The sequence below is a fragment of the Trichechus manatus genome, unplaced genomic scaffold (genome assembly GCF_000243295.1).
Source record: "Trichechus manatus latirostris isolate Lorelei unplaced genomic scaffold, TriManLat1.0 scaffold00027, whole genome shotgun sequence".
In the NCBI taxonomy this organism is placed as follows: domain Eukaryota; kingdom Metazoa; phylum Chordata; class Mammalia; order Sirenia; family Trichechidae; genus Trichechus; species Trichechus manatus.
The window spans coordinates 268,089-279,339 of record NW_004443963.1 but is presented as its reverse complement, the minus strand read 5'-3'; the positions used below and the strand labels follow the sequence as shown (position 1 = coordinate 279,339).

At 36.4% G+C, this 11,251-nt stretch overlaps 1 protein-coding gene across 1 annotated transcript in view; it reads left to right on the top strand.

Annotated features, from left to right (window-relative positions):
- LOC101357705 (ankyrin repeat and sterile alpha motif domain-containing protein 1B) overlaps positions 1 to 11,251 on the top strand; it is a gene marked incomplete at its 3' end in the record, with an annotated part of 440,450 nt that overhangs the window by 163,830 nt on the left and 265,369 nt on the right. The window contains exon 2 of the mRNA XM_004374005.2: positions 8,100 to 8,180. Within this exon, the coding sequence (XP_004374062.2) occupies positions 8,100 to 8,180 (81 nt within the window). The remainder of the gene's footprint in view (positions 1 to 8,099; positions 8,181 to 11,251) is intronic.

Below are 11,251 nucleotides of genomic sequence, written 5' to 3'. Positions count from 1 at the left end.
GCCATGGTGTTTTCAGTTGCTTCATACGCATGGGAAAGCTGGATGATGAGTAAGGAAAACTGAAGAAGAATTGACACCTTTGAATTGTGGTGTTGGCGAAGAATATTGAATATACCATGGACTGCCAAAAGAACAAAAAAAATCTGTCTTGGAAGAAGTACAACCAGAACGCTCCTTAGAAGCAAGGATGGCGAGACTAGGTCTCACATACTTTGAACATGTTATCAGGAGGGATCAGTTCCTGGAGAAGGACATCATACTTGGCAGAGCAGAGGACCAGTGAAAAAGAGGAAGAACCTCAAGAAGGTGGATTGACACCATGGCTACAACAATGGACTCAAGCATAACAACAATTGTGATGATGGTGCAGGACCAGGAGGTGTTCTGTTCTGTTGTACGTAGGGTTGCTGTGAGTCAGAACCAACTGGACGGCACCTAACAACAACAGTCAGGGAGGGGATCTTTGAACCGATCGCTTTTGAGTAGAAAGATTGAGTCATATGACTATCTTGGGAAAAAAAAAAACTTTCTAAGCAGAGACAATATAAAATATGAAAACTATATGATATAAGCATTGCTGAAAACAAAGAGGACTTGAAGGACTTACTGATGAAGATCAAAGACTGCGGCCTTCAGTATGGATTACACTCAACATAAAACAAAAATCCTTACAACTGGACCAATATGCAACATCATGATAAATGGAGAAAATATTGAAGTTGTCAAGAATTTTGTTTTACTTGGATCCATAATCAAAGCCCACAGAAGCAGTAGTCAGGAAATCAAATGTCGTATTGCATCAGGCAAATCTGCTGTAAAAGACCTCTTTAAAGTGTTAAAAAGCAAAAATGTCACTTTGAAGACTAGGGTGTACCTGTCTCAAGCCATGGCATTTTCATTCACCTCATATGCATGAGAAAGCTGAAAAATGGATAAGGAAGACCAAAGAAGAAAGAATTGATGCCTTTGAATTTTGGTGTTGGCGAAGAATATTGAATATACCATGGACTGCCAGAAGAATGAATAAGTCTGTCGTGAAGGAAGTACAGCCAGAATGCTCCACAGAGACGAGGATGGCAATACTTCATCTCATACTTTGGACGTGTTACCAGGAGGGACCAGTCTCTGGAGAAGAACATCATGCTTGGTAAAGTGGAGGCTTATTGAAAAAGAGGAAGCCCCTCAATGGGATGGATTGACACAGTGGCTCCAGCAATAAGCTCAAACATAGCAAGAATTGTGAGGATGGCACAGGACAAGGCAATGTTTCATTCTTTTGTACATAGGATTGCTGTGAGTTGAAACTGACTCGACGGCACCTAACTACAACAAGATGAGCATACTTATGTTTTTAAGGAGGCCTGTGTGAATGGAATGGGGTGAGTGAGAAGAGGATAGAAAATACGGTCTGAGAAGAAGCCAAGGACAGATCATGTAGGATTTAATTTTGCTAAATGGTTTGAGGTAGGGAATTAAACTTTTTTTTTTCCCCCTGAATAATTGAAACATTCTTTCAGGACTATTTATTGAGTGATTTTTCCTTTCCTGCTTCTTTCAAATGTTATCTTATACTAAGTTCTTGTATATACTGCTAGTCTGTTTCTAGGGGTTCTGTTGTATTCATTGATCTCTCTATTCTGGAACTAGAATCATGTTTTTTTCTATTGTAGTTTTATAATATGTTTTAATGATTGGCAATGCATAAATCCCACTGTTCCTTCTCATTTCACAATTTTTTTCTGAAAGTTATTCTAGATACAATTTAGAACTTGTAGTCGAATTTTCCCTGGGAAAAAATCCCATTGAGATTTTTATTGAGATTGTCTTAAATAGACACATTAATTTAGGGAGAATCCACGTCTTTATAGATTTTTGTCTTGTAGCATTTATGATAAGAAGAGCAAAAAGATTGATGACAAACAATTATTGGATATTTACTATGCTCAGTGCTTGTATTATAATTTCTCTATTTTTTTTTCCTATTTAGATGTAAGCTCTTTGGGAACAGAGGCTTTATCTTACTAATTTTTGTATTTGTTGGGCTTGTCTTATTTTCTTGTACGTAGTAAGAGCTTGGCAAGTATATGTTAGTAATTAAAGATAGCAGATGGAAGTGAAAGTAATGATTATGAATAATTTCTCTTTCTTTTAGGCTCCCTGAATAGTGAAGAGTTCATAGTATTACTACAGTTAGAAGTGGAAAGATTTCAGTTAAGAGTATAGCCCTGGATGATTGTTTCAGGAATTTGGTTTACCTGTTTAATTGAAATTTAAAAGACTCTATCAGTTTTACTTTCGTTACTTCTTCTTACGTTTCTATTTTTATCAAAGTTATACATGTACTTTTCTATTTGAAAATTAATTTTAATTCTGGGAATTTTTCTTAAATTGTATCTTCTGTTGTTTTTTCTCATGTATCTTTTATGTTTTCATTTTATATTAAAGTGTCATTGAATATTGTAACTGCTGGGTGGATGCTTTAGTGTTCTTAAATTTTCTCTTCTGTTTTCTGTATCTTTGCCTTTTAAAAAAATAATTTTCTGGAATATTCCCTTAACTTTATTTTCAGTCCTTTTTTTGAGTTTTACATTTCTTCTGTTGTCATAATTTTTGTTTAACAGCTCTGTTTTTGGTATCAAAACTTTCTTTTTTTTATTGTATTTTTCTTGCATGTACTATTTTTTCTTATTTTGAGTGGATATTAATGATACTATTTTGGTAAATTTCTTCTCTCTACACTGTCCAAATTTCCTCTTTCTTTTTTCCGTAGTTTGTTTCTAATTTCTCATTTGTTTTGACTCTTTTAATATTAGCGACTTGCCTCAGATGACTGGCAGTCTTTGGTTCAGATTTGAGAGTATAGGTTTTCAGAAACTGATTAGAAGCTCTGAGTCCATGGTGCTGGGGCGTGTGTGATTGTGGGCTTTTCAGTGATGTGCTGGATTCCTCATGAAATCAGTTTGTGAAGTCCAATTGTTAGCATTTCTTGCCAGCTCCAAGTTAGGTGACCTCAAATGGGATTGTTTACATTATAGAAATTGTGAAGGCTACAAATTAAGACTTTCTTCACTCCGCCTGCTTTTGCAGCACTGGTTGTTAAATACTTACAAGCACACTAATTTTATACTGTAGGATGATCTGACTGCGCCATTTCATTGGGTGGAGACTCTTGGATTATTCATATAAAGATATTCTGGCACACCGCCTGGAGCATAAAAGCCTAGCTGTTGGTATTTTAGAAGCTAATTATGGGAAGATGTTTAGGGATTTCAACATTCGGTATGCAAACATTCACTTAGTACTCCTGTTGCTGATTCTGCGTCTCTGCAACCTGAGAATAAATCTCCCCTTCTGCTGGGGAGACAGAGGGACAGTCAGTCTGCTCTCCTGAGAGGAGCAGAGGACCTAAGAATCTGATTCTTAGCTTTTCAACTGATCTTCCTTTTCTATTTTGAAATTTACTAAGGTATAATTGGAATACGAAAAATTACACATATTTAACTTGTACAATTTGATAAGGTATGACGTATGTATATAAGCTATTCCCACAATCAAGATAATGTACATGTTACCCAGAAAAGTTTTCTTGTGCAAATTTGTAATTCCTTCCTTCATCTCTCTCCACCCTATCCCCATCTCTAGGTAACCACTTAATCTCCTTCCTGTCACTATAGACTGGTATGTGTTTTCCAGAGTTTTATATAAACAGAGTCATACAGTCTCTGTAATCTTTTTGGTTTGAATTCTTTCAACATAATTACTTCGAGGATCATCCTGTTGTTGGGTATTTCAGTATTTCATACTTTTATATTTCTGAGTAGTATTCTATTGTATGGCTATATCACAATTGGTTTATCCATTCATCTGTTAATGGACATTTAGTAATTTAGTTTTGGGCTATTTCAAATGAAGCTGTTATGAATATCCATGTGTAAGTCTTTGTGTGGATATAAGCTTTCATTTCTCTTGACTAAATACCTACAGTGGAATGGCTGAGTTATATGGTGATATATGTTTAACTTTAGGAAACTTGTTGAACTTGTTTCCCAAAGTGGTTGTACTGTTTTACAACTTCAGCAGTAGTGTGTGAGAATCCAGTTGATTCACATCACTGCCAACATTGCTTTGACAAGTTTTTTAATGATAGCCATTCTCATAGGTATGTAGTATTATCTCACTGTGATTTTAATATGCATTTCTGTAATGACAAATGATGCTGAGCATCTTTTTCATGCTTTTATTGCCATCTATTAAGTCTTCTATGGTGAAGTATCTGTTTAGATCTTTTGCTCACTTTTTATTGGGTTGTTAATTTTCTTATTAGTGCTTTGTTAAAATACCTATTCTGCATACAAAAATATATCAGAAAATGTGATTTACAAATGTTTCCTTTCAGTCCATTTGCTTTTCATTCCCTTAACGGTGTCTTTGGAAGACCAGAGTTCTTAATTTTGCTGAAGTCCATTTTATCAAATTTTCTTGTATGTGTCATGCTTTTTGGTGTCATATCTAAGAATTCATTGTCTATCCCAAGGTTATAAGGATTTTCTCCCGTGTTTTCTTTTAGAAGTTTTATGATTTTAGGTTTTAGTTTTAAATTTATTATTCATTTTTAGTTCTTGTTTGTATATGATGTAGTCCCTCCCTCCCAAAGGACATCCACTTTTTCCAGCACCATTATTTTATTTTATTTTTTTTAATTGTGCTTTAAGTGAAAGATTACAGTTCAAGTCACTTTCTCATACAAAAATTTATACACACATTGCTATGTGATTCTACCTGCTCTCCCTATAATGTGACAGCACCCTCCTCCTTTCTACCCCGGATTTCCCGTGTCCGTTCAACCAGCTCCTGTCCCTTTTTGCCTTCTCGTCTTGCCTCCGGACAGGAGCTGCCCATTTAGTCTCAAGTATCTACTTGAGCTAAGAAGCACTCTCTTCATGAGTATCATTTTATGTCCCATAGTCCAGTCTAATCTTTGTCTGAAGAGTTAGTTTTGGGAATGGGTTTCAGTTCTGGTCTAATGGAGAGTCCGGGGGCCATGTCTTCTGGGGTCCCTCCTGTCTCAGTCAGACCATTAAGTCTGGTCTTTTTACTAGAATTTGACTTCTGCATCCCACTTTTCTCCTGCTCCATCAGAGACTCTCTGTTGTGTTCCCTGTCAGGGCAGTCATTGGTGGTAGCTGGGCACCATCTAGTTCTTCCGGTCTCAGACTGGTGGATTCTCTGGTTTATGTGGCCCTTTCTGTCTCTTGGGCTAATACTTACCTTGTGTCTTTGGTGTTCTTATTTCTCCTTTGCTCCAGGTGGGTTGGGACTAATTGATGTATCTGAGATGGCCGCTCGCTAGGTTTTAAGACCCCAGATGCCCCTCACTGAAGTGGGATGCAAAACGTTTTCTTAATAAACTTTGTTATGCCAGTTGACCTAGATGTCCCCTGAAACCATGGTCCCCAGACCTCTGCCCCTGCTACTCTGTCCCTCAAAGTGTTTGGATGTATTCAGGAAACTTCTTAGCTTTTGGTTTAGTCCAGTTGTGCTGACTTCCCCTGTAGTGTGTGCTGTCCTTCCCTCCACCTAAGATAATTCTTATCTACTATCTAGTTAGTGAATACCCCCTCCCTCCCTCCTCACCCCCATAGCCATCAAAGAATGTTTTCTTCTGTGTTTAAACCATTTCTTGAGTTCTTATAATAGTGGTCTTATACAATATTTGTCTTTTCGCGACTGACTAATTTCACTCAGCATAATGCCTTCCAGATTCATCCATGTTATGAGATGTTTCACAGATTCATCGTTGTTCTTTATCGTTGCATAGTATTCCATTGTGTGAATATACCATAATTTGTTTATCCATTCGTCTGTTGTTGGGCACCTAGGTTGTTTCCATCTTTTTGCTATTGTGAACAGTGCTGCAGTGAACATGGGTGTGCATATATCTATTCATATGACAGCTCTTATTTCTCTAGGCTATATTCCAAGGAGTGGGATTGCTGGATCATATGGTGCTTCTATTTCTAGCTTTTTAGGGAAGTTCCAAATTGATTTCCAAAGTGGTTGTACCATTTTACATTCCCACCAATAGTGTATAAGTGTTCCAGTCTCTCCACAACCTCTCCAGCATTTATTATTTTGTGTTTTTTGGATTAGTGCCAACCTTGTTGGGTTGAGATGGTATCTCATTGTAGTTTTGATTTGCATTTGTCTGATAGCTAATTATCATGAGCATTTTCTCATGTATCTGGTAGCTGCCTGAATGTCTTCTTTGGTAAAGTGCCTGTTTGTATCCTTTGTCCATTTTTTAATTGGGTTATTTGTCTTTTTGTTGCGGAGGTTTTGCAGTATCATGTAGATTTTAGAGATTAGATGCTGATCAGATTTGTTGTAGCCAAAAACTTTTTCCCAATCTGTAGGTTGTCTTTTTACTCTTTTGGTGAAGTCTTTTGATGAGCATAAGTGTTTGATTTTTAGGAGCTCCCATTTATCTAGTTTCTCTTCTGGTGTTTGTGCATTGTTAGTAATGTTTTGTGTTCTGTTTATGCCATGTATTAGGGTTCCCAGTGTTGTCCCTATTTTTTTGTCCATGATCATTATCGTTTTAGATTTTGTATTTAGGTCTTTGATCCATTTTGAGTTACTTTTTGTCCAGCACTATTTTTTGAAAAGACTGTCTTTAATGAATTTCATGACACCTTTGTCGAAAATCAATTGCATATATGTGTGGATCTATATGAACTGTCTATTCCTGTGTTCTGTTCCATTGATCTACCTGTTTTTACTTCAGTACAACACTATCTTATTTATTGTAGTCTCCTGGAAATCCTTACTTGTACATAAGCATGTCAGAAACTTAAAATTCCATGTTTCTGAACCCGAAGTCACTCTTTCCTCTCCATCTGCACTATCCTTCCCCTAGCAATTTTCTCCTCTTCTTCCTTTTTCTATTGTAGTTAATGTCATAAACTTACTTCTAGTCACCTAAGATTGAAATCTGAGTTATTATAGGCTTTTGCATTCTTTTTTCTTCCCTTCATCCATTTGGTCCCTGCGTCATATTGATGTTTCCTTTTAATTCACTCTTGAATCAGTGCATTCTGCTCATTTTCATTGTTCCACCTTAGGTCAAGTCTGTCATGATCTCTTATTTCGAATTGCTAGTCACTCTCTTCTCAGAGATCTGGTATCTCAACTATCTTACTACCATCTGATTACTACTTATGCATCTGTATCCTCCATTAGACTATGTTCTTGTAAAGAAGGACCTTGGTTTACGATTTTTTGCTCTCAGCGCCTAGCTTAATATGTGACATACAACTGGTGTACAGTGAATATTTACTGAATATGTGAATTAGTTGTCATTAAATGATATCACTGTGAACAGCAGATAAAATCATTTTTTTGATGAATTTTTGGGAAAGTGTCTTCAATGCCTCATTTTTCCAAAAGCTAAAAATTTTTTATTTAATCATAGTGATTAAAGGTAGGATGGACTCTTATATAGTTACATATTTTATCCAGAATATATTGTATAGTAAAATCAATAACTGCAAAAATTGTTAGAATCTTCTTACAGTTTACAACAGTTCAGGTCTTCAGTTATACTTTAAGAATGAAACACTGACTAAATTTTCTTGGTAGCAATAGAGCAGCAAGAAGAGATTATATTCTCCCATAGTGCAAAAATATAATTTATATAAATCACAGCCATCTGAGAATGAAGTGTGTTAAAAAGGAGGAGGCGGGTGTCATAAATCTTTGTTCTTTGGTACAGAATGTAGTAGCTGAGCGTTAATTGCTTCCAATATTTAAGTAATGATAGAGAGTAATAGAGAATTTTGGGATCTGAACTTTAATGCATGGCAGTGGTCATATGCTTGCTAATAATTTTTGAAAGTAGTTATGTTCCTCGTCAGTTTTCCTGTGTCTAATCATGAGATTATTTTTCTGAGGGGAATGCCCGAAAGATGGCAGTCGTTTTTTACATGACTAAAATTTTCCTGTGCAGCATGCTGCTGGCTGTGGGACTATCAGGCTTCTTTTTGTTTTTCAAGGCATGATTCTGCTCAGTTGTTAACTCTGCACTTGTGCTTTATTTGCAGCATCTGGCGAGGCCCCAATGTGAACTGCACAGACAGTTCGGGTTACACTGCTTTACACCATGCAGCCTTAAATGGACATAAGTAAGTGCCACTTATTTGGACTGGTGTCCTTGTATATTTAGTTACATAATGAAGTTAATTACGTCTGACAGTACCTGTCTCGTGTCGCCATGAGTCCACTGGGCTTAGCTGAATTTGGAGACACACCAGGCGGCATCCCTGACAAGTTAAACTCAAAAGAACTGTTGCTGAGGATGACTGTGTGCATGCAGAGTGTACCCTGAGAGAAAATGCTCTAAAGTAGCCTAATATCACACAGGGAGAATGGAGGAAGTGACAGGGTCATGTTAGTCATGTGTAGCTTTGGGGAGAGAATGGGATAAAACGCCCCTCCCTTTTTTAGTGTCTCATTAGAAGTGCTCATTAGAAGTGAAATATTAATAGAGTCCTGATATTATAAGCCATGGGAACTTATAAACCATGTCAGAATCTTTCATATTTAGCTAAAATACTTTCTCTTCATTATCCATGGTGACCTTTCTGATTTTAAACTTCTCAACTCTAAAATTTTTTAAAATATTTTATTTGTTGTTGTTGAGAATATACACAGCAAAACATATACCAGTTCAACAGTTTCTATATGTACAGTGATGCTGATTACATTCTTTGAGTTGTGCAGCCATTCTCACCCTCCTTTTATGAGTTGTTCCTCCCCCATTAAAATAAACTCACTGCCCCCTAAAGTACTTATCTAATCTTTCGAGTTACTGTTGTCAGTTTGATCCCATATAGATAGATCTTAAAAGAGCATAACACTTAAGGCAGACATTTTTTACTAGTTAAGCTAAACTATTGTTTGGTTTTAAGAAGACTTCAAGGGATATACTCGTAACATTGGAATTCCCAAATTACATTTCTTTTCATCCAGTCCCTAATCTAGATTATGTCCCTTTATATCATCCAATTTAAGAATTTTTTTTTTGCTGAGTCTTTTTCAACTATATTGCTGTCTTTCCATGGGGGTGGGAGTTGGGGAATGGGACCTGTGCAGATCCCTACCACCTGAATCTTTTAAAGGAGAATATTGTTATTCATATTAATAATATGAACTCAAATTTTTTTAAACTGTGGAACTATGTTTCCAAGAATGTGATAGTACTCAGTATGGGGAGTGCAAGAATGTGTAGTCATGACTCCCATTTTATTTCTAGTGTTTTAGCTGGTCACCTAATGGTTTAATACAGAGTCAATGTGAAGAGTCCTCTGAATGACTCAGATGTTCTGTCTTACCCAACCAAAGAAAAATGTCCCTCTTAATACATCTTCCTTCCCCTCTCAAAATAAGTGTTTTCCCTTTGCTCAAATGATTCAAGTTAGTCTTCCCATTTCACTCCATTTTTAGGGATGTGGTAATTACTGCCTTAAATATGCTAGCTACCTTTCACTTTCCCACCTCATATTTCTTTTATTCTGTGAATTGAGACACAAAGAACTCAGTCTTACTTGACCATATTTTATGGCCTTAAAGTTCTTCTTGCAAAAAATTTATTGTTTTTGTTGTCATTATTACTATGATATTTTTCCCATTAAAATGTATTACATAAGTTTAATAATATTGTTCTGTTTAAAAAAGTCATCCAAATGGCGTAAAATATTATAAACTTAATGTTCATTATCTGAACTCTTAGTACTGGAATTCCCAAATTACATTTCTTTTCACCCAGTGTGTAATCTACATTATGTCATTTTATAGCATCCAATTTAAAATTTTTTTTGCTGAGTCTCTTTCAACTGTAATGCTGTCTTTCCTTGGGGGTGGGGGTCAGGGAATGGGACCTGTCCAGCTCCCTACCACCTGAATCTTTTAAAGGAGAATATTACTATTCATTCTTCTTTGTACCTGGGTCATCAGTAAAGAAGCCGAATTAAATCAGCCCAAGACATACAATACTGATGGCTTCTTCCGCCATCTTAATTGTGGATTTAGGCTAGTACCATATTTCCTAATTCCAACTGGGAAGATAAACTGTTGCATCCAATGGGAAAAATGTCTTGGGCCTGATCAGTTGAGCTATACTATGTTGTTTGTTCTTTCTCAGTTTGGTATGGTAAGCAGTTCTCAAAATAATATTGTCCCAAAATGGATAAACATTCTTTCATATCCCTCCTTGGTTTTCAGTAAATTATTCAGTAAAAGTTATTGATTTATACTTGATGGCCTATGAAGTTCTAACCATTGAGGTATGTTTTCCTGTGGCCCATTGCATAATTTTCTGTTCCTTTTGGCAGTGTACCAAAAACCAAACCAAACCCATTGCCGTCAAGTCAAATTTGACTAATAGCAAGCTAATAGGACAGAGTAGAACTGCCCTATAGGGTTTCTAAGACTGTAGCTTTATGAAAGCAGACTGCCACATCTTTCTCCTGTGGAGTGGCTGGTGGGTTTTGAACTGCCAGCCTTCCAGTTAGCAGCCAAGTGCTTAAGCACAAAGTGAAAATAATTGAAGTGAATTTAATAGCAATCATTAAGAGTATCATCAACAGCCAGGGGATTTGACTAGATATTCTTAAAAAACAAAAACAAAAACAAACCAAACCCATTGCACTTGAGTCAGTTTTGACTCATGGTGACCCCATGTGTATCAGAGTAGAACTGTGCTCCATAGGGTTTTCATTGACTACCAGGCTTTTCTTTTGAGGATTCAACTGCCAACCTTTTGGTTAGTAGTAGTCAAGCACTTAACTGTTTGCACCACCCAGGGACTTCCAGGATATTCTGGGATATCCCTTAAGATCCCTTTTATTGCAGGTAATTTCTGAGAATTATATGTCTCTGCTTTGCTTTTATCTGAAGATCTTGTTTGTCTTTTCCTTTTAAGACTGTCTAGTAAGATTTTGGAGCACTGGTGGTATAGCGATTAAGAGTTTGGCTGCTAGCTACGACAAATCTGATAAGCGTCTAATCTCTAAAATCTACAAGATATGCAAAACCTCAACAAGAAAAAGACAAATAACCCAACTAAAAAATCGGCAAAAGATATGAACAGGCACTTCGCCAAAGAAAATATTCAGGTGGCTAACAGACACATGAAGAAATGCTCATGATCATTAGCCATTAGAGAAATTGCAGATAAAAACTACAATCAGATATC